This window comes from Phocoena phocoena, chromosome 2 (assembly GCF_963924675.1).
Source record: "Phocoena phocoena chromosome 2, mPhoPho1.1, whole genome shotgun sequence".
Lineage (NCBI taxonomy): Eukaryota > Metazoa > Chordata > Mammalia > Artiodactyla > Phocoenidae > Phocoena > Phocoena phocoena.
Window position 1 is genome coordinate 86,778,796 of NC_089220.1, and position 23,917 is coordinate 86,802,712.

Genomic DNA, 23,917 nt, shown 5'->3' on the forward strand with positions numbered 1-23,917 from the left:
AAGTAATATGGCAGGGCAGGAAGACAAGCCAGCCTGAGGGAGAAGAAGACCAGATTCCCTCTAGTGTCTTTCTGGAGAGGCATCAATCAATCAGCACCTCAGCAGCTTCTGTGCTGCCCTGTATGAAATACACCATAAACTATAGTGCAGCCTGGGCCCTCAAGGAACACACGTTAGAGCTGCAGAAAGGAAACACAGACACACTTTTACATTACGAAGGTGAGGCCGAGCCTGTGTAAGTAGTACCTGTGTAAGGAGGCATTTGGTACAATGCAGATGTTTACACCCACCAGCGCACCTGAGACACGGGGAAGGTGTTTGGAAAATGCTGGCGCAGCAGGCAAAGGACCGGGCACCAGAGGCAGCTGAGCACCGCTACCCTTTCCAGGGAGCCTCCTTATTCCCTGTGTGGAGACTGGAGGGCTCCGTGGGCTGCATTCACCCTCAACCCTCTGGGACCCTCAAAGTGGGCATCATTTCCTGAGGAATCCCCTGACTTCTATGAGGTTTCTGGAGGACTGTCCCCACTGCTCTGACATCTCCTAAAACCCTCCTGGCAGGGGCTTCCGGCTGTCCCAGCACACCCTTGATCTCTCCTTTTAATGAGCCAGGAGCCCTCACAGATGTGTTTATTCTGACCTGTACCACAAGGGGCCACTATTCCCTAAGAGTGATGGGAGGAGCTGGGGCAGCACCTGCACAGGGAGAGGGGTGGGAGGCGGCTAGGATTCCACCTCTGGTAGGTGTCTCCATTCCTCTGGAGGGTGGGGACCAGTCCAACCACATACAGTGGGCAGGAGGTCTGTTTATATGGCTAAAGAGGCTGTGGGGACGTATTTGTTGGTAAAATCTTTGAGTGAAGGTGAAGATTTTTTGTTTGGGGGGCATCAGGTAGGAACTAGTTTAAGGTTAATGTTATCATTAGAAATATCTTTTTCCCACCCCTTGGACATTGTCATTCCCCAGAAAGGTAGTTACACAAACATTTGAAAAGATTTTTTTTTAATTGCATGGTATTAATATGATAGCAGGTTTTATTTTACAATGCTGTATTGTACATAAATTTTTTCTTAGTTTATCAGTTTGGGGAATCTGTGCTCCAGTGTGCCATACAAAGTAGAGCCTAAACACCCTTTTGTGGCTTTTTGAAAAACCAACCTTTGTAGAAAACACTATTTCATATGGGTGAGAGGATGCACTGATGCTATCTTATGGGATGTGGCACATTCTGGGTGACCTAGGAGAGTCTGAGGAGGACAAGCCTCCTGCTTCCAGCTGCTTCTATCCCCCCTCCTTCCCTCAGTGCAGGGGTGTGGGGTTGAGGAAGCAGTGCTGAAGACATACCCTTGAGTGAGGTGCTCTCAAGGTACCCACACCAGCTATGAATCAGGCCAGCCCTGTGTGGTCCCATCCACTGATCCAGAAGCCACCTGTCACTGTCACGGACCAAGGTCAGAGGGTTGCCCATTTTTCACATCCCCACTTAACCACTCCTCTCTTCCCTCTTCTGCTGTTTACGTTTTCCTTTTCCTTTTCCCCAGTTCATGATTCTTCCCTCTGTCTCTTCATTTATCTTAGTGAAGCAAATACCTTTCAGAGGCCAATCCTTCTCCATTTTCCTTACCTATATAGCTTCTCTCTTGCCTTTAAGCCTCAGCCTACACCACTGTTCTTGGAGAGGGAGCCTTGAGGTTGTACTGTCAGTGGATCACTGAAAATGGTACATCCCAGAGTCAGGAAGGCTGGGTCTGCAGGAGCAGAGGATGCAGTGCAGAGGCTGTGTGCTCAGGCTGTGAGGGAGACGGTGGCCTGGCCTGAACCGAGTGTCACGCACCTGAGTTCTGTTTTGTGAATCTCAGCAATCTTCCTTTCCAGCTTCTCTGAATGTTTAGGGAAAAACTGGAACTTGGAGCTGTAGCCTTCAGGGTGTTTTCCTGGGTCATAATCCCCAATCTCCGCTTGCAAAAGGAAAGTAGAGGAAAACAGTTGTGGAGATAGGTAAATCATCACTGGCAAAACAACAAGAGATTAACACAGAGAGCAAAAGCTAAAGTCTGCACCACATTTGCAAAGAACAGTGGATCCGAGCACAGCTGTGAGTCGGGCAGAGGGCATGTTCCTCAGGAGCAGGCCCACCTTTGTTTCCCCAGGTGTGCACACTGAGTTGCTATCAAGGCCAAGTAGAGAAGGTAGAGCTGACCCTGCGTTCTGAGGTCACCACATGTAAATTTGCAATAAAAGAGCAGAAGTCTGCACCATGGCCCACAGGCTCCCAGAAGAGAGCCTGAGAACAATGCTCTTTGTGGCAGCACAGAAAACTGTGAGCTTGATCAGAAAGCTTTTGGGCCTGAGCCACATCCAAAGACTAAATCTCGTTTTGAGGATTTTAGCAGGGACACAGCAAAATGATGAATGAACCATGACCCAAACTCAGAACTCAACTCTCAGTCCCAATCAAATCAAGTGAACACATTTGAATAAATATTCACTGAGGGCTGAACAGGTGCCAGGCCCCCCGGAGAGGGCTGCAGAGTGGGAAGACTGGCTATAAGCAGAAAGGGCCGCTGAGTTCAGGAGCACCAGGTCCTAAGGCTGACTTCTCCGTTCCCAGCAGGGGGTGGGGCTTTCTCGTCCTGCAGATTCACAGAGAGAGTCCATCCCCAAAGCTGCTGAGATCTCAGATCTGGGGGGGGGCCAGTGGGCCCACGCTACTCCCTACAATGTGGTCCTAGGTCAGAATCCAGCCTTCTCCACATGCAGCATTCCACAGGGAACACTGTGTGTGTCAGGAGAAAGGACGTTAAGAAGTTCAGCTGCTTTGTGGTTGTCTTTTCTCCTCCCCTAGTGAGAACCACAACCAGTGCAGGTGAGAAGTCTTGAGTGGGGAGTAAATATTAAGAGGAAAATGTGCCCTTTTTCCACAACTGAATATTGTCCTGTGGCACAGGTCTCCTCACAGTGCCTTCCAGACTACTCGGGAATTTCTGTCATTTAGCAAGAGACTAAAGGTTTCCCTGGGCTTAAAGTCTGAAGTGATCTTGAGCCATGGAGTCATTTATTATGATTTTACTTAGAAAGCTCCAAATGGGAAACATCAATGTTGGATACCAATAACTTCTTTAAATTAAAAAAAAAAAAAAAAAGAAAATTTCAATATGGTTGTCAGGGTAAAACTAGAGTTTAAAATTTCACTTAGATGGGACCAGGTTTTCCTTTAAAAAATGAAAGGAGTATCTTTGGGTACCTTAAAGTTGGCAAGTACCTTCTAGACTTCAGGCTTAGGAGGTTTTTAAAAACAGGAGTCTCAGAAGTCAAAGTTGCAATAGGCTGACTTTTACATTCTTAACGCAGCTGTGATATTTTTTTTTTGCCAGAAGAACTTTCGTTTCTTATTGGCAAGCATTTTTTTAGGTTCTGTTCACAAAGTAGCTTCCTGGAGTTCACAGATTTCTGATTATGAATTCAGATTCTTTGATAGAAACTTCATGATTTTAGTGCTATGGTCCAAAATAACCCAGTGACAGCTTCAGGCCAAAGGACTAAGAGAAGTCTACGAACTTAGAATACTTAGAAGTCCCCTGCATTTCACGAAAGGAGAAAGGATCACCTACGAAGAGTACGTACCTTTCCCACTGTTTTGCAAAAACCGCCAGTCTGGGTATTGGCTGAGTACAACCCCAACTCTGCCTTCTTTGCATGTTAGAAAATGGGTTTGTTACTTGGAAACATTTCTAACTTAGAGCACTCTGAATGGAAAGGTCTCTGAAACAGATACCAGAATTCCAAGGTGCTTCACATCTTTGAGATTTGAATAAAAAGACAAGAAAAAGCTGATTTGGATTACTCTCCAGAGTCTCGATAACTTTATCGACCAAGGGTGCAAGGAAAGCCACCCCCCCAAACAGAGTCTGAAGGGGCTGCCAGAAAGACTTTAGGTACAAACGATTTAAGGTTGTGTGGTCAGAGCTTCCTGGGACTAGGGAGTCCAGGCAAAGTCTTTTAACTTGGGCTCTGTTTCAAGTTAGATACTGTTTATATCCAAGAAGTAGTCACCTGCGGTAACTGAAATAATGTAATCAGTACTTAGCATGAAAGGCAAATTTATCCTGTCAAAAGTCATTACCTTGAAGGATATAAGCTGCTAACAAGGCAGCATCTGATGTTTTACAGAGGAGGCGGCCGTGGTACAGATCCCTTTTGATCTGCAGGAAGACTAAATACCTGGAGAGAAAACAGAAAATGAACTATAAAGGATTTCTTTGATTGCTTTAAAGACATAAATATGTAATATAAGCCTATCAAAATCTCTGTCAGGACACTTTTACTACATTAAAACAAAAATCTCAAAACATACCACAAAACAAATAACATTTTCCATTTCCCTGAAGGCTCTTTCAAGCACTTTGCCCTGAACTGATTTTGAAGTTCAATTCAAAACAACCTGTCAGTTTCCTTCTGTAGCTCAAAACAGAAATGGCGGGCTTCCCTGGTGGCACAGTGGTTGCGAGTCCGCCTGCCGATGCAGGGCACACGGGTTCGTGCCCCGGTCCGGGAAGATCCCACATGCCGCGGAGCAGCTGGGCCCGTGCGCCATGGCCGCTGAGCCTGCGCGTCCGGAGCCTGTGCTCCGCAACGGGAGAGGCCACAACAGTGAGAGGCCCGCGTACCGCAAAAACAAAAACCAAAACAAAAATGGCACTTCCTGGTTAAAAGCATCGTCCCCCAGTGCTGGGAGTTGGAAGGAGCCGGCCCCGCTCAATTCAGTGCCGAGAAAGAAACCTGTGTCATAAGAGAGGGGCTGATGGGGCCTCTCTCCGCCTTGGACTCTCGCTGACGTTGCCTCTTAAGAAGCAGAGAGGTGGTGAAGGAACTAGCCCTGGGGAGAGTTCTGCCTCGGCTTGCCAAGTCAATCTGTCCATATGTGGAATGGCCCTCATTATGGGCAGAGGTCAACCAGACCTCTCAGAAATTGAATAAGGTGTAAGAAGAGGCACCGGTGAAGGAAATGCACAAACTTGTGGCTAATATTTCTTCAACCGTAGGAAGCTCACCTCAGGTGGAAGCAGGCTATCAAGAACAGCTAATAGTAGCTGATGTGTATTGAACACTTACTATTTCCCAGTCCAGGACTTACACACTTGACATCAGCATCTCACCTAATTTTCCATACCACTTTGAGATATATATTGTTATTATCTCCCTTTTTTAAGATAAACTGAGGCTTAAGTGATTTTCTCATGGGCACATAACTGGTAAGTGGCAGAACCAGGATTCAAATTCAGGACTGAGGTTGGCTCTTCATCACTGTGTTATTCTACCCTCTTTGCACTATAAGTGCTTTGTAGTTTCACAAGTAATTGGGTGGACTCTGTTGCCATGGAATGGAACTGTTGATGTTGTATTCTGAAAGGTCTTTACAAGGAGTGGGGTCTCTGATGTTCACAACCTCACAGGTGCCCTGAGAAGAGCAGAGGCCTGGGGTATCACACCCTTAAGTGAGTCACCTACCACAGCGGCTCCTTGACAGGGGGTTATTTGTGGTGGTTTGAAAATATGTCCACAGGGAATTCCCTGGCGGTCCAGTGGTTAGGACTCTGCACTTTCACTGCTGAGGTCGTGGGTTCAATCCCTGGCTGGGGAACTAAGATCCCACAAGCCGCGTGGCATGGTTAAAAAAAAAAAAAAAGTTCACAAATTCCTTGATACTCCTCATTTCCAGAGGTAGAGCTTAATTCACTCCATTTGAGGGTGGGTTAGACTCAGTGGCTTGCTTCTAACAAGCAGACTAAAGCAGGAGTGGTAGTTAGTGTCTGACATCTGAGACTAGGTCATAGTGTCCCTGCAGCTTCCTCCTTGTGCTCTCCTTCTCTTGGATCACTCACTCTGCTCGAGGACACTTAAGCAGCCCTATAGAAAGGTCCATGGTGAGGAACCAAGGCGTTTTGCCAACAGCTAGCAAGGAACTGAAGCTTTCTGCCAACAGCCATGTGAGTACACCATCTTGGAACTGAATCCTCTGGTCAAGCCTTCAGATGACCACAGGCCCAGCCAACCACTTGGCTGCAACCCCAGGAGAGACCCTGAGCCAGAAGCACCCAGCTAAGCCACTCCTGAATTCCTGACCCACAGACACTCAGAGATGAGAAATACTTTTAAGTGAAGTTTTGTGGCATTTTGTTAAACAGCCATAGATAACTACAGCATCCTCACAGGAGTAATGGGAATATGGTAAAATTCCCTTAAATTCCATCAGTTTGAACCAAAAAGAAATTGGGCACTCCCTGGACAACTAGAGGTGTTTCTATTGCTTCTGTTTTCAGGCTGAAGAATAAAACAGAGGATTCCATGCCCACTTGATCATGTGAAAATGCTCAAAAGAAAGAGGACCAATGACAGCACAACTTCTGGGGTGAGGAGGGGCACCAGCACGTGTCTGAGAGCTCGGGGCTTTTTGGTGATTCAAGTCATTAAATAGAAACGAAGGCGCAATCGAACCTTTTCTCCTAAAGCTTTGCTATTCAAAGTGTGGCCCACACGACAGGGGTATCAGCAGCATCTGGGAGCTTGTTGGAAATGGAGAATTAGGCCCATCTGAGACCTACTGAATCATTTAAGCAAGACCCCCAGGTGATCTGTACATAGATTAAAATGCATGAAGGACTGTCCTAAGAAAATTCGCAAGCATCCTTCTGACCACATCAGGATGGACTGCCCTCCCCAAACCGAGGGGAAGGTGACTACTGTGGTCTGGAAGTTAACAAGAACTCCCCTTCTTATCCCAACCACTCCCACTCGGCCCCAAGGAAAACTGAAGGAAAAAGACATCGTGCAATGAGTAGTAATTTTTTAAGTTGGATCTACCAGATCAAGCTTCTCTTCACTCTGCTTCCCATGAAGAAATGCCACAGGTGTGTGGAAGGAAGGGGGCAGTGCTCTCTGCCTCTCACTGCTTCAACTCCCACCTTCCACCGGCTTTGGCAGGATGTAGCAGCAAGCCTTTGGCCTCTTACTTACAGATCACTCCCGGGGCCTGAGTTGATGCATCACTCCTCCCACACCTCTCTGCTTGTCTGTGTCCAAAATTCAGGGGCTGCATGTACAGGACTGAAGGAGATATTTCAAAGGCTCTGGATGGTGGTCCTCAATGTGGTGGTGAGAACACCCCCCACCCCGGGGAGGAGCATGTGAGAGTCAGTGTATGGGTGCTGCTGGGTTTGAAAAGGCTCCTCTAGAGCTCCAAGGGGGACACGCTCCTCCTCGCAGTGAGAACCACGATAGGTGCATGACAGGTGCATGACAGGTGCCTCAGGTGAGCTGGAAAGGAAACAAGGCTTTTCCGCTGCTGGGCGGGGTTCCTTCAGACCTCAGAAGGTAGAACAGCTACAGGGAGGTCAAGGGTAAGGCCGTGGGAACACTGTCAAGCAATGGTGCAGCAACTGGAGGGGGAGGGGATGGAGGGGCAAGTCAACATCCTAAAGAAACACACCACAGTCTGCAGAGGATGAGATGAGCTCAGGAAAGAATCAACTGACAGTTACACTAACTAGGGGTCCCCCCTCCCTTTTCTCCCCCAGCAGCTTCCGTCAAGCTTTGTGTTTTGTTCATTTAAGGAGGTAACCAATGACTCAGTGTTGTTGGTCATGAAAATACATCCCACATGACTCATAGCATCCTTAGACCTATTCCCAAGAGGCCCTGGCATGGTCTCCCCTGTGACATAAGGGCCTAAGGAAGACTATCTTGTTGCCTGAGTCATTGTCACCAGGGCCACTGAGTTGTCAGGCAAGGGATCAGCCTGCTTATAATGAGCAGCTCATAATGAGCAGGCTGGTTGGGCTCCCCAGTCTCAGACCCTCATAGTAGGAGTTACAGAGCCTAACTCTCGCATTTTATAGCTGAGGAAGCAGAACCCGCATGGTGATTCAGTGAGCTATGGTTAGGGAGAAAAGGGTCCTAAATGAAGTCAGGGGAACTCTTTGTCATCAGAGAGAAATTCTCACTGGAATGAAAAAGAAATCAGCTTTAGACCAGATTTAAGACAAAAAGCTTTCTCTTTAGGACACTTTTTTGGTTAAACTTTGCCTATCTCCTTCTGGCTTCAAAGAGGCTTTACCTCACCTCCATTTTTGTTTAAATGCCAGGTTGTCCTAAATTGATGGAGGACCATCCAAAGGCAGAGTGTGTGAGAGCCTAAAAGACGACCAAGGAGGGCTTCCCTGGTGGCGCAGTGGTTGAGAATCCACCTGCCAGTGCAGGGGACACGGGTTCGAGCCCTGGTCTGGGAACATCCCACATGCCGTGGAGCAACTAAGCCGGTGCACCACAACTACTGAGCCTGCGCTCTGGAGCCTGTGAGCCACAACTACTGAAGCCCGTGCGTGTAGAGCCAGTGGCAACAAGAGAAGCCACTGCAGTCAGAAGCCCGCGTGCTACAATGAAGAGTAGCCCCCGCTCGCCGTAACTAGAGAAAGCCCGCATGTGGCAACAGAGACCCAATGCAGCCAAAAAAAAAAAAAAGAGAGATTCTTCAGGGTTTAAAAAAAAAAAAAGATGACCAAGAAAAACCTATGTATTTCTGGAACATGTACATCCAAGGAACTGGCTTTGGCATTCTGATTTCTGATATCAGAGGATGGGGATGAATCCAGAGATGTTTCCACAATTAAAGGTTCTGAACTCTGGAAAGCACTGGCAGCTCCTGAAGAGTTTCTTCCAAAAGATCCTTTGGCCCTGTCTTCCTTCATTAGATTCTTTGCCCCTGGTTTCCTCTATTTTCTGCCATCCCTTTTCCTAACTATGATCACGTTTAGTATGTCTTCCTCCCCCAAACTAGACTGCGGGCTCCTTGGAGTTAGAGAATACGCTTTGTCACTTTTAATATTCTTCTAGAAAGCCTATACATCCTGTGCCTATTCACCCTCCCTCCCACCCACCCATCCACTCATTCATTCATCCATCCATCCATTTATCCATCCAACCACCAACCCATCCATCCATCCATCCATCCATCCATTCAACCATCCCTCTATCCGTCCATCCAACCTCCCATCCATCTATCCATCTAGTTCTGAGCACACACATGTGCCAGGTACAGCCACAGGTGCTGGGAATACAGCAGAGAACGAAGCAGAGTCCCTACTCTTATGGAGCTTGCATTCCAGTGGAGAGAGACAATATAGCAGTGATTTACTGAGTGCATGCTGTGTGCCACACACGCGCACTCTTTCAGCAATTCTATGAGGTGACTACTGTTTTTATCCCTGTCTCATACATGAGGAAAGGGAGTGATCAGAGATATTGTTGCTTGCCTTGTACACATCTAGTTAAAGAACCACCTGGGATTTGAACTCAGATCTTTTTGATTCCTTCTCCCAGGATTGGCACACCAAACCTGCCACCAGAGTCCCCAGTGAGATAAAAATAACATTTTATTGGAACAGAGCCAGGCTCATTCATGTATGTACTGTCTGTGGCTGCTTTCGCATTACAATGGTAGAACAGATTAGTTGCGACAGAGACCATATGGCCCACAAAGCCTAAAATACTTACTATCTGGTCTTTTACAGAAAAAGTTTGCCAACCCATCTTAGCCTAAGCTAGGCTCAAGTGATGTTCACTGATGGAATACATTACCTATAAACTCTATTAACTTTTTAAAAAAAATAAATGACCTGAAAAGTCTATTAACATTTTTTGAGCACCTGCTCAAACATGTGTCAGGCAGTTTGCTTCCTTGGAAGGCGGGGCCCCATGTGCACTCAGTTTCCTTCTATTACTTGATCTTTCAATGAGTTCGAACACCTGCAGCCCTTGTTAAAAGCTAAATCTGGTGCCTATCTGGTGCCTAATCCCCATTTTCTCTGCCTTGTCTCTAGCTCAGACAAGAAAATCTATTTATTTATTTAAAAAATGACAAAAGAGATTAATCAGGATTTGGCAACTAAATTTATCATCTGGGAAGAGTCCAAGAGATAAATTGAAGCACAGTTCTTCTTCATCCCCTCCTCTAAGCCTGGCTTTATGGGAGTAGCTGAGACGGCAGCGAAATTTAGGACTGATATTGCCAGGGAAAAAACCACACTGACAGCTAAATTAGTTTGGCAGGAAGGTGGGGTGGAGAGCTCTAAGCCAGTAATGAATTATGGGTATTGAATGAGGCCGGGGCAGGTACCCACTCTTTTAAGAGCAGCAGGGATGTGAATGAGGATAAAGACGCAGCGAAGACCAGGGCCTCCACAGAACGCCTCAGGGAGGGGGAGGCACAAAGACTCCAAATCAGGCCCAGGCACCTTGAGGTCCGCACACCTGACAACGCTTGGAAAATGCCCTCTAGGGAAGGAAGGCTGGTGAGGCAGAGAGCAAGGGGAAAATAGTCGAGGATGATGGGCACAGCTGCATGCGGAAGGGGCAGGAGCTCACATGCTTGCCAGTGTCTTTGAAGTTTGCTGACTTGGAGAGAGGCCTGGCCATGGCTTTCCCAGTCCTCACAAGTTAGCTGCTTAAGTGTTAGGACTCTAGCTAGGACAGAAAAGGAGTGGGGATTATCACATAAACAAGGGAGAAAAGCCAGAACCAACTGTACTTGTGCCCCATGCAGAGCCCCTGAGGTCCACGGACCATGTAATCGACCTGGCAGTAAACAGTGAGCCTTTGCTCAGTGCCAGGCTCCCTGGGGGTGTATTAAGAAGTACAAGACCCCATGTAGTGGTTAATCCTCCCAACGAAGCTGGGAGGTACTATTACTATCCTCATTTTATAAATAAGGGATCTGAAGGTCAGAGAAGTTAACTATTTTATGTCCAAGGCCACATAGCCAAGAAGTAGCAGAAACAGGATCTGAGCCTCCTGGTCTATGCTGCTCCTTGGGTAGGAGGGTCTGTACATTAGTATCATGTAGTGACATTTGTTTTAGAAAATTGTATTGTTAAGACCTCCTCCTGGGACTTCTCTGGCAGTCCAGTGGTTTAGACTTTGCCTTCCAAAGCAGGGGGTGTGGGTTTGATCCCCGGTCAGGGAGCTAAGATCCCACATGCCTCACAGCTAAAAAAACCAACACATAAAACAGAAGCAATACTGTAACAAATTTAATAAAGACTTTGGAAATGGTCCACACATCAAAAAGAAATCTTAAAAAAGAAAAAGACCTCCTCCTAAGGGCCAAGAGAACTATATATTTTTGTCCTTTAATCAAATCAGAAAGCCGTGTGTCTGTCGTGCTGTCACTGGCAGCCCTCTGAGTTGTTAGATCAAACCCTCTCATCCTTACTGTTGGTCCAGTGAGGTGCAGAAAAGGTGATCCTGATGCGAGGTGTTAGGAGGCTAGGTGCTAGGCTCTCAACAAAGTTGTGTTAAATCTGCCCTGACATGTGGACAGGAGCGTGGACTTCTGGGTCTGCCCTGGCACCATCACCTCTTTCAGGAGAGAAAGGTGGGGAGGGAGGGAGGAAAGGAAAGGGGGGAGGCGGAGGGAAGCGGGGAAGGAGGGGCAGGTACAGAACTGTGGCAAGCACTCTGGAAGTCATGAGCAGGGCAGGCTAGTGCTTTATCAAAACTCCTCTCTGTTTAAGTTGTTAAACACAGTGGTTCTACCCTCACTCTCCTGCCTAAAGCTACAGGATTGCTCATTAATATGGATGAGCTTGGTTTTCACAGGCAAAGTAGGGGCCACACCCACTTCCACATGGATGAGCAGAGCCTGCAGTTTCCATGTGCCCAGTAAGGAGCACGAGACTTGGTTGTAACTACACACTTCACTGTCCTCAGTGCTTTAAAGTGGGTGGTGGGTGCACTCAGAGCATCTGGAGGAAACAACTTTCCTGATCCTTTTGATTCCTTCGCAAGATTCCCCTCAACCTCCACTGGGGCTCATGTGGAGTTCGGGATCTAGAAATAGGTCTCAAGGCCTTAGAGGACAAGCAGTCTCTGAGGCAATGGCCTCATCCCAATCTTTGCTGTCTGTAAGGCTTTAGGGAGTGGGGGCAGAGCTGGCTGAGCTGTCTCTTCCACGGCTCTAGGATTCCCTGGCATCACCTCTTCACCTCGGGCTCCACCCTTTACAAGGTAACATCAAGGTTTTGCTAATGTCCAAATTACATCTTTCTAATATAAAAATTAAGATCCCATTTCAGAGAGTTCTAAATCTCTGAGGTCAGACTTTTAGAGTGAATTTGGCTTAGATACACAAAACCCGTGGGGGAGCTTTGAAGCTCCAATTCATTGACCCTCTTGTAGGATGGTGTGGGCACAGAGGTTCTTTCTCATCCCCAAGTGGTGCTGGATGAGACAGGATTCATTCCCTGTAGCTGCCTGCCACAGAACACGATCCCCACAATGAAGAGTTTATCACGGGCCTGATCCATAAGCACATGGGAGGTCACCCACTTGGATTTAAAATCTTCAGTGTTTCCCAGCTCGTTTTTCAGCGTCCTACTTTGCCATTTCCCAAGTACATTAGGCCGCTGGAGTCTATTTCAAGCCCCCAAATAAGCAGCAACACGGCCGTCTCCAAAAACATCCATGGTGGCCACATCATTGGTAAAAGAAAAAATGCTTTTGATTAATTCATTACTCCAGACCCTTTTGCAGATGACCAGTTTAAGGTGAAGTATTCTTTTTTTTTTTTTTAACGGTACGCGGGCTTCTCACTGTTGTGGCCTCTCCCGTTGCGGAGCACAGGCTCCGGACGCGCAGGCTCAGAGGCCATGGCTCACGGGCCCAGCCGCTGCGCGGCATGTGGGATCTTCCCGGGTCGGGGCATGAACCCGTGTCCCCTGCATCGGCAGGCGGACTCTCAACCACTGCGCCACCAGGGAAGCCCTAAGGTGAAGTATTCTTAAAGGAAAGAAGCTCACTCCGTTGCAGTTCTGCTGAGGGGATGAGCAAAGAGAGCATGTGGAAATGAAATATAGAAGTAAGGCTATATTTAGGAAGAATTCCTTGCCTATCAGAGTTGGGAGCTTCCAAAGTAGAGGATCTAGGAAGCTACAGTCCCTCTTTCCTATCCTCTCCAACAAGTCTTAGAGGCTGAGGGACATGGGCTCAGCCTTACCTGGTTATTTCTTCTTTCAGGGCAGCAGGGTCTGCAGGGTAAAACTTCACGCGGAAACACATGGTGAATGGAGGCTGGGCTGCAGAGAAAAAGAGGTGCCCATCGGGAAGACCTTCCCAGGAAGATGACTGGGCTCCCCGCCCCACTGGGATGCACAGGTCTCTGAACCATCTGAAGAAAATCTTCACATGTTTAGGGCCAACTTACACTTAGAACAGTGGAAAATTCCCAAGACTCACTGCAAGTGGGAGGTTTCCTCCCACCCTCCCCAGGGGTGAGGCTTCCGTCTTTTCATGGACAATACTTACATCTCAACTGCTTCCCCACAGACTTTGTAAACTCCAACCAATGCTGAAACAGAGAACACAGAACAAGAAAGCCCTAATGAGAAGCAGTGTCAAATATAACTTGTTTTATTCAATTTAAAAAACTAGACAGATTGTAGCCCAGGGTGAAAGCAGCTCAGAAGCTTGTGATATGTAGGCTTGGAGAGTACAGAATGATATGATTTTCTGAAATAAGCTCCCCATGGAACCAGCTGTGAAGGGGGGAAGAGATCCAGCTTCAGATGCCATTTCTGGGCTTCCCTGGCAATGCCGCCTTCCAACGTAGGGCGCCAGAGTTCCAAGCCATGTTTCTGGCATGCCCGTAGGCACAAATGAATGCACCTATGTGTGATGGGGACAGAGCCCCACCTGGCTTTTTAGTAGGGAAATACTCCCTTTAATGGGTTGTGTTTGTGTTATGCAGTGGGGACAGGATGACACACAGAGGCTATTGGTAGCAGCTCTAGAAAGCACTGGCAGGTGGAATTTCATAAATGTGGAGAAGGCAGGGATGGCTGGTGTATATCTGATCTTTGTTTGAGCAACGCATTGCCAACCCTTGTGTTAGGGAATACATCCTCAGGATTCCTTGGCATCCAGGGATGTTTAAAATCTAAGTTTCATAAGATAACTAACCACAATCAATGTGTAGTATCCTGTTTCCCCTGGATTTTCACAGAGGCAGGACATAGTAGCAATGCATTTTTTCCCATGGCACTTACGTTTGGGAAAGGAAGCAACAAGAACGTTCTATATCAGTTTCCCACTTCTACATGGATGCCTTATAAAATGCACTATTGATGCTTGTTGCTTTTATGATAATCAGGAACCTTGCTAATTTGCAGAGAGCTAGAACTGTTGATATTTGGGGCTTGATTATCTGGAAGTAGCTTAAAACCACTGCTCTGTGAGGGCAGAAAATTCTATCTTGTTTACCACTGTATCACTGGTGCCCAGCTCAGTGTTCAATGTGCAGCTGTAGAACAGGAGAAGGAACCAGGTCCACACCTCCCTCTTTTCTGACTACTCCTATTTAGTAAAACGTCTGGCAGAGTCCTCCCTCTGGCAGGAAAGCAGGCAGGGCCACGCAGACGCATCCTGGCCTCCCTCGATGCCCAGCTCTCACCTTCTGGGCTGGGCCGTGGGTCACACAGTTAATGGACCCACCAAGAGCTAGTTCTCCTGTCAGCTCCACATGGATAATCTGGGCTGACATCCTGCTCTCTTGCTTCCTCTGATCTGAGTTCCCACGAGGCTGGCAACTCATTATAGCCACTCAGTGTGGTTAAGAGGTCCTTCTCACATTACACGGCCCACCGCGGCTTGGCTTCACAGGGAAGCAAAGGCAAGGAGATGAAACTGCACGGAAACAACTGGGGTTCCAGACCATGCCTGTGATGGTGGAGGAGGCCTGTCTGTGTGGAGCACACCAGAAGTTTGGACAGTGAGAAGAACACAGCAAGTGTTGGGGACTCAGAAAACTAAATGCCCTGAGGCACTGGACCGATAGATTAAAATAAATAAACGAAGATAGATAGAAGCTAAGTGCAATGATAGATCCATTATCAGCAGAAGGCAGAGAGGCTGGATGACGAAAGGCTATTCCCCTTGGCAATAGCTGGAGAGAAGACTTTAGTTTGTACTGGAGTGCGAGCTCCGGAAAGGAGTGAGGCTGGAGGAGACCGGGAGCAGGTGGAAAGAAGGCGGAAAGCTTGTCCAAGAGAGGGTCTGGTAGAGAAATCTTGACAGGATCCCCCAAATATGGTGATGGCCAGAGTTACCTTCTGCAGCTGTCTGCCTATATCTGGGTCCCAGAATTACTAGCAAATTGATAACATTGGGTTGGGGAGTTGGGGTCAGGAGAAGAGTAAAAAGAAGGTTCAGAGAGCGGAGCTTCCTCCTGCATTTGGGTGAAGGAGCCAAGGTGGTACAATCTTCAGACTCTGGGGGCTTGAAGGGGAGGGTGAGAATAGTCTGAGACCAGGGCCTGAGTCAGGAACAGGGGAGAGGGAGTGAGGGCAGCTCCTCCAGGAGGGACCAGAGAAATCTCAGACCCCATGGAGACCCCTGCAGAGCAAGCGATGATGGGATGGATGTGAGCGCTGGGCTCTGCCGCCCTGGTGCTCAGGGGAAGAGGTCTGGGGTGGGGCGGGGCAGGGAGCTCATCTCCTCCATCTCTATCGTGATCAGTAGATCTAGGACAATTCTTTACAGGTCCATTACCCCACAGCTCTCAAGGACCCTCTCAAGCCTCCCTGCTCTCCTTAAACCCTCAATAAAAGCACAGAATCATGTCACTTTAGAGGTTATAGGGTATGAATTCAGCATGGAACCCCCAGAAACCACACAGGCTCTGGCATCAGGCAGGTCTGAGCAGGAGACAGGCTTTGCCACTTGCCTTGGGCAAGTTACATAACCTGCCCGAGACCGTCCACTCATCTGGAGAATGGATGGTATAACTGCGGATACTCATCTCATTCATGATAAGGATCGAATAACACATGTGAAGCTCTTCGCTTCGTGCCTGATACACCTCATCACTCAACGTCCATTGGCTGAAAGATCTAGATTTGTGCCCAGCGTGGAGCCTGGCACAAAGGAGTCACTCCGTGAAAGTTTATTTCTCCTTTTCCCCATTTCCTTATTTTTCTCTGTCTCCTTTGGCTTTTAATCTTTGTCATCTCAACATACTCTCTTATCCTCCTCAAGCACATGCTGATCCAACTAAAAAATAATGAACAGGATACATTTTACCCTTTTTTCTTCATATGCCAACTGCCTTTGGGAGATGAAGAGACCTTGGGGTAACTGGTCTTCCTTCTTAAGGAGAAACAGCTCTGACTCCCAAAAATAAACAAACTACAACAACAAAATCCCTTTGTAAAAACAGTCTAAGACTCTACCATTACAGAGTGAATGGACACCTAGAGCATGTGAGGACATGTAGCTTCCTGGTGTCGTGGCACTTTGGGGGGTCTTATACTATCGTCCAGAGCTAAGGATAGTATTTATGCCAAGACAGTGGGGCCTTTACAGGGTGAGGGGCTGACCTCAACACTCCTCAAACACTGGTGATGCTCAAAATTCTGCTGAGCCAGGAGGAATGAAACATGGCAGCAAAGTGGGGCACGGCTTGTCAAAGGAAACAGATTCAGGCTTTGGTTTCTTTCCTACAGCTCAAGTCTTCAGCATAAAACCCTAAATGTGACCTGGAGACACAGCGGTTCAGAGCATCAAACAACAAAACAACACCTGGGGACTTCTGTGGTGGTGCAGTGGTTAAGAATCCGCCTGCCAATGCAGGGGACGCGGGTTCGATCCCTGGTCTGGGAAGATCCCACATGCTGCAGAGCAACTAAGCCCATGAGCCACAACTACTGAGTCTGTGCTCTAGAGCCCGCGAGCCACAACTACTGAGCCCACGTGCTGCAACTACTGAAGCCCGTGTGTCTAGAGCCTGTGTTCCGCAACAAGAGAAGTCACTGCAGTTAGAAGCCTGCTCACTGCAATGAAGAGTAGCCCCTGCTCGCTGCAAATAGATAAAGCCTGGGAGCAGCAATGAAGACCTGATGCAGCCAAATAATTAATAAGTGAATGAATGAAACAAAAAACACAACCTGATTCTGGCCTGGAGAGGGAGTTACCTGTGGCCCTGGGCACTGGTGGGAGGCTGCACCCTCCGGGGCTCCAAGGTCCCCAGTGGTGACAGAGATGAAGCTTATGTTTGGAGCTATGAAAAAAATGTGTGGACCCATGAAAGGGGGGCCCTCTGGGGCTCGTGGTGACAGTGCTTTTGGAGGATGGTAGACGACAGTGGGTGAGGGGAAGGGAGGCAGTGAGGCCTGAATGCTTCTGCATACTTTCCCACTTCGGTGGGGATGCCAGAGAGAACCTCCCCACACAGAGCAAAGGGCTGATGGACGGAAGTTATAGAAACTGCAGGTGTGGGCCTGAAGGGTAGCTGGGCAAGTGGAGGGCAGGAACATGGCACTATAACCCACTAACTCACCCACTCATCATCCCTTCAGCAGACATTTATTGAGAATCCACTGCATTCTAGGCCCTGTGCTAGTTCCATGGGTTACAGTGATGAATGAGATGAAGTCCATGCCCTCGTGGAACTCATATTTTTGCAAGGAACACAGGTAATCAAACAGGCGATACCAGCATGGTGTAATAAGTTCTACTCCAATAGGGGTAGAACAGGGCACATGGGGGCACATCAGAGGGGCCCCTCAGTCAGCGTAGGGGTTAGGGAAGGCTTCCGGGAAGAAGTCAAAGCCTAAGCTGAGACCTTACACGTGAGAAGGAGTTAGCCAGAAGGAAAGTGTGGAGAGTAGAGAAGTGAGGAAAGGGGAAGCGATGTTCCAGAGGAGAACTGTACAGGTGAAGGCTCTGAAGAGGAGAAGTCTGACGTGTGTGGAGAGCCACAGTATCATCTGGTAGGGCCACAGCAGGGTGGAGACGGTTGGGGAGATGAAGCTGGAGGAGTAGTCAGGGGCCTTGTTTCTGTATCTGTCCAGAATATCACAGTCCTTGTCAATGCCTTGTGTCTGTAGAGCCGCCCACGTTGTGTAGAGCAGAACAAGAACTGCAGGATTTGCAAGGGCTGAAAAGCCCGCGTCAGTTCGGCTCCATCTCTGTCCTGCCCAGATTGGGTTCTTGTGGCACTCAGGTGAGACCCTTCCTAACCAGAACAAGGCGAATCAGCCCATTTACTAGAGACGGGCAGGACAGCCTCAGCTTGTTACCTGGGCTCTGAGACCACAACACCTGTCCAGCTGCCCTGACTCTAACTGGGCAGCTTTGGGCAAATCACTTCAGCTCTCGAGGCTGCCATTTCAGCATCTAAAAAACGATGGACCACTCCGGCTGAGCTCTGCTATGGGGTCTTCCACGTCTCACAATATGATCTGAAGAGATGACACCGAACTGCAGGGTCCGGTTGGTCCCCGACTCCTGCGGCTAAACTCTGAACATGAGTGACACAGACCGTTCAGGGCCTCAGGCTTACTGACCAACCCTCTCCTCCAACTGTGCTTTGAATATTGACTTACCCGCTGCTTATCAGGGTCCACAAAGCGGATCCCAAAATAGTCTTTCTCAAGCAGATTCAGGTGGTGGCAAAGAAGGTCAAACAGGTATTGGCCTTTGGCATCTCTCTGCAAAGAAAGCAAGCTCCATTGAGAAATGGGCGGGCTTCTTCAGTGTAACTTTGTTTTGATGGTCATTAAAAATCGTTTGTAACAGTTGCATGAGGATGTGAAAGGGGCACATGTCCATAACTATGTCCTCCATATTGTGATGGATTCAACATTCTCAGGAATTCTGAGGCTTTCAGCACCTGGAAGGAGCCCAAGAACCCTTCCTTCCACAAAGATGACAGAGAAGGCAGATAAGAGTCAGGTAGGCCCAGTTCCCACCTATAATGCACACAGCGTTCCTCTGGACTGTCGTGTGGAACTCACCAAGTCCAGCTGGCTCTGCCTCTAAAGTGCATCATGAATCCTCCTGCTTCTCTGCATCCCCATCACCAACTCCCTAGGTGAAGCCACCACCACCTCTCAACTGGACCACGGCCAGAGCCTACTAGCCAGTCCTCTGCTTCTGTGCTCACCCTCTCTCCACATGACGGCCAGGGTGACTGCAATTTAGACAAACTGTCTTTTTTTAATGAATAAGTAATACAGGCACGTAGTAAGATATTCAAACTTACAAAAGAATATACTATGAAGAGTCTCCCTTTTACCTAGGCTGCAGTTCCCCATCCCCAGAAGCAAACCCTCACCAGCTTCTTGGGTATCCTTAATGAGGTTACTTTATACACGGGCAAGCCTATATACATATACATCTCCTGTTTTAAAAAGACATCAGCAGCATATTTTATACTGTATTCTGCTTCTTGGGATTCTTCCCCACGTAGAGTATCTTGTGACTCTTTCTGTAGCAGCACATATAGATATGCCTCACAGCTCTTAACTGCAGCGAGCACACAGTGATCTTTAATGACTTTGCCACTCCTGTGTGACACTGTCAGCAAGGGGCTTCTCTTGCTCTCCGAATAAAATCCAAGCTCTGACCGCGGCCTCCAAGGCCCTACACGACCTGGCTCCTGCCTCCTCTCTGAACTCACCCCAAATCATTCTTCTCACCACTCTCCGGCCACCATCTCTCTGTTCCTGAGCATGCCAAGGCTTTTCTGCCTCTGTGTCTTTGTACCCCCCTCTGCCTGGGATGCCCTTCCTCCAGCTCTTCATCTCCTTGAGGTCTCAACTCAAATGTCCTTGCTGCAGAGAGGTCTTTCCCTACAGAACAGCCCCTCCCTGTCACTGTCTATCTCATTTATTTATCCTGTTTATTTCCTTCATGGCACTGACAGTCTGTCATTATCTTGTTGATTTGTTTACTTATTTATCATCTGCTCCCTTTCTACACCATACTTTTCATGAGGGTAGGAGCCCTCCCCCAGAATTTAGCACAGGGCTTGGCATATGGCCGGTGTGTCCTCAATAATTATTTGTTGAATCAATGGATAGAAGGTGGAGGGGTGGCTAAAAGGTTTTACACAATGTCAAGAAATTAGGCCACTTCTAAACCCATAACCTTCTCTTCAGGGACCTGCCTGGGTATCTCTGATGAGCTGGGAGAATGACTTGCAGGGAAGTGTCAGAACAGCTGGAGCTCTGCAAGACAGCATCTCTGGGCCTGTCCCCAGTGGTCTCCACAGCTCAGCTGAGATGCCCGTCTCTGGTGGGTCTGTGTTTAATTCCACATGCAAATCAAGGTGGTCTTATAAGATCCAAACTATCTCACCTATGACAAGGCCCAAGGCCATGGGTAATTACAGAAGGACCTGGCCCTGCTCCTGGAATGGACAGATCTTTAAGACCTCAAAAGGTTTACCCCTCACCTCTGTCCCTTCTGCCAGCTCACCCTATACTTTGCCAAGGAGAACTAGGGCAGGATATCAGATCTCTCAGCAAGTATCTTAAGAAGCTTACCCTTGCAGGATTGGAAGGATGAGTGAGTGGACAGCTCAACTAAGGAAGGTGGTGCCATGTGGGCACCTCCCCTGCTCTTCTGCCGGCCTCACACTCCCGCCCACAACATAACCTTGAGGCAGCTGGCCCCATTCTTACACCCTTCTGTCTCCCACCAGCAAGAGCTACTCTCACAACAGAGCCTTGTTATGAATCACACGGGGACTTCAGGGCAGTGGGCCACAAACCAGGTCTTTCAAAGGACTCCGTCAACAACTGTCACTGTGGGCAGGGGCTGTCAACTCTTTCCTTACTGATGCCCCAGAGTGTGGGAAGAGTTTAAAGTCATTTTTAAGGTTCTGGGAACAGAGAAAATATGCTTAACCCTGTCTCAGGCAGCATGTCCTGTACTATTATCTCTCTCAAAGCAATTGAAATGGAATACTAAGAGACAGTTGCATATTATGAATATTTTTCTCTACAAATTGTCCTTTGCACCAAGCTGGCTACTGTACTGTGATCAGCTGGGGTGATTTTTTTGTTTTTAATTGAAGTATAGTTGATTTACATATTATGTTAGTTTCAGGTGAACAGCACAGTGATTCAGTACTTTTGCAGATTATACTTTATTACAGGTTATTACGAGATAATTGGTATAATTCCCTGAGGTATAGAGTATATCCTTGTTGTTCACCTATTTTATAAATAGTACTTTGTATCTGCTAATTCCATACCCCTAATTTGTCCCTCCTGGTGTGAGTTTTAATGGCTGAAGAAGTTCGCTTCCTTACATACAACAGCCATATTAGCAGAAGCCTGGGGCAGCCATGGGGAAATTGCGCCTCTGTGATAGAAATCACATGGACTTTTGATAAGACTCATGTCTTCCCGCAGACACAGAGAATGGACTTGAGGACACGGGGAGGGGGAAGGGTAAGCTGGGATGAAGTGAGAGAGTGGCATGGACATATATACACTACCAAACGTAAAATAGATAGCTAGTGGGAAGCAGCCGCATAGCACAGGGAGATCAGCTCGGTGCTTTGTGACCATCTAGAGGGGTGGGACAGGGAGGGTGGGAGGGAGATGCAAGAGGCAGGGGATATGGGGATGTATGTATATGTATAGCTGATTCACTTTGTTATATAGCAGAAACTAACACACCATTGTGTGAAAGCAATTATACTCCAATAAAGATGTTTAAAAAAAAAAGAATCATGTCTTCCACAAAAACAACTCATACTCATGGGTTGTCAGCTCAAATACACTTGTAGGGCTCTTAGCTGGTAAGAACATTAAATTCAGCAGATCCAACCTCAGAGTTCTTCCACTTCACAGGAAGAAAAAGGAAGCATGGCTTTTCTCTTTAGGTAGTTGTAAAAAAAAAAAAAGACACATCCCATTGTACATTCCCTTTATCAGTGAAAAAGGATCTTTTTATCATTATTTCTCAGCATCTGGTGAAACCCCTGCTCCCCACCATGAAGTCAGAGTTCCCTCAGGTTCCCACCTACCCGTGGTGGAGGCATGGTTTTGAGCTACGAGGCTCTTGTGGAGACCAATGAAGACAAGCATCTTCCCTTGCTGTGTCTCCAAGGCTGGAGGGAAGGAAGGGAGAAAGGTAGGAGCAGAGTTCCTCCTTAGAGCGGAATCCCATGAAGTTTAAAACCCCAGAAGAAACACAAAGGCAGGATCTACTGAGAGCCGCTGGAACACCTTTCACACAGAGTTGCAATCGCCCCTCCCTTGGAGCACCCACTCCTGTGGCTGGTGGAGTGGCCCCAGGCAGTCTTTGGGGGGGAAGTCACATTCAGCTGCCCCCTCATGGTGGGTTTCTACAGCAAGCCTCTGGCAGGGCCTAGGGTTTAGGAATTTAAAACTTCCTGGCCTTGCACTTCCAGATGCCAGCCGTGTCCTAGGATTCCCTCTCCGTGGTCTCCCTGCCTTAAGTTGGGGCTTTCTGGAATATTCTCTGGCAGCCAGCTTTCTCCTTTGGTGGGACGGCAAAGTCCAGTGAGTTCTGTCTCCTTTTCCCTTTGCTGGCAGTTGCCCTGGTGCTATGCTAACCCGTGTGTTGTGTGCTCAATGTTGTGCCATTGATTATACTGGAGAAACAGGCACTCACGCTGACAGGTGATTACTGTTTAGTCACGAAGTCGGGGCTCCAAGCCTGAGGCCGTTTATCTTCAGGACAAGCGAGCTGAGGCAGAGCACCCTAATCCAGCTAAACCTCAGAGGTTATTCTCTTCACAAGGACATTAGTGGGTCAAAATAACGTATTAAGCACCCATCTAAAAACTAAATTTACATTTTATGAACCACAATAGCACCTACACACATTTGAAAATAATAGTACGTACACATGCATCCTTTTAATTCTCTCTATATGGTGCTCAGAATGATTCATGAGCCCTTTAGAATCATTTTGAAACTCAGAGGTCAAGAGAATTCATATTGGTGCTCCTTCCTGGAGGGCCTGGTTCTAGTTCTCTATGGTTTGTCTGTTCTTTAGGGAAGGCACTGAAGCAGCAAGCAGTAAGCAGGCTTGGGCCAGTGACCTAAACTGGTCAAGGTTAATTGCATTTTCTGCCTCACAGTCAACACCCTTGGGTAGGAGAACCGCTTTTTTTTTTAACCCATCACAGGGTCAATCCCAGGGACTCTGGCATGGTGCATCCAGATAAGAGGAGCTAACATGTAGAAAGCTCCCCACTCACTGGGCCTTATTCAATCCAGCTTACCTGTGAGGCAGGTAGATTATAAGTAAAAACTACCTGAGTCGTGAAGGGGGCACGAGCCATCACAACTTTCTCAGATCCTGGGCCACATGCAGTTAAAGGGGAGCTGGCCATGGTTTCACGGCCCTTCAAGAAGGCAGAGGGGAGGTGGAAGGCTGCAGGAGGTGGGCACCTGCCCTCCAAAAGCACAAGAGTCCAGGGGTGCGGAAAGGCCATGCCAGGATGGGGGGTGCCTGGGGGAGGAAGCAAGAGCTGAACAAGTTGTCCTTGGGGGACTGAGAGGGAGGGACAAGGCACCCAGCACCCTAGGGGTGGGATGGCATCCTAGCCTCTTTTCTGTCTTAACTTTACATTTACATTTCTTGTAGGCCAAAGACTTGCTGGCTTTCCTTATCCGTGTCGTCTAAAGGCATGTGTGTGCAGCCGTCTGCCAGGTTCAGGAGCAGGTGCTGTGTAAAAGCACTTTAATGTCGGAACTTCCCTGGTGGCGCAGTGGTTAAGAATCCGCCTGCCCATGCAGGAGACACGGGTTCGAGCCCCAGTCCGGGAAGATCCCACATGCCGCAGAGCAACTAAGTCCACGTGCCACAACTACTGAGCTTGTGCTCTAGAGCCACGAGCCACAACTACTGAGCCCATGTGCCACAACTACTCAAGCCCGTGTACCTAGAGCCCGTGCTCCGCAACAAGAGAAGCCACCGCAATGAGAAGCCCGTGCACCGCAACAAAGAGTAGCCCCCGTTCGCTGCAACTACAGAAAGCCCACGCGCAGCAACGAAGACCTGAAGCAGCCAAAAATAAATAAATAAATTAAAAAAAAAAAAA

At 48.0% G+C, this 23,917-nt stretch overlaps 1 protein-coding gene across 5 annotated transcripts in view; it reads right to left on the reverse strand.

Annotated features, from left to right (window-relative positions):
• The window catches only part of FRMD5 (FERM domain containing 5), a 343,195-nt gene that overhangs the window by 27,077 nt on the left and 292,201 nt on the right, over positions 1-23,917 (reverse strand). For 3 of the 5 annotated variants that reach the window (XM_065871164.1, XM_065871162.1, XM_065871165.1), the window contains exons 2-6: positions 18,432-18,536; positions 13,357-13,399; positions 13,049-13,127; positions 4,124-4,221; positions 1,835-1,958 (exon numbers count right to left, since the gene is read on the reverse strand). In XM_065871164.1, coding sequence (XP_065727236.1) covers positions 1,835-1,958; positions 4,124-4,221; positions 13,049-13,127; positions 13,357-13,399; positions 18,432-18,536 — 449 coding nt within the window. Of the gene's footprint in view, positions 1-1,834; positions 1,959-4,123; positions 4,222-13,048; positions 13,128-13,356; positions 13,400-18,431; positions 18,537-23,917 lie in introns of those variants that run through there. The other 2 variants (XM_065871163.1, XM_065871166.1) reach the window with 2 other exon arrangements.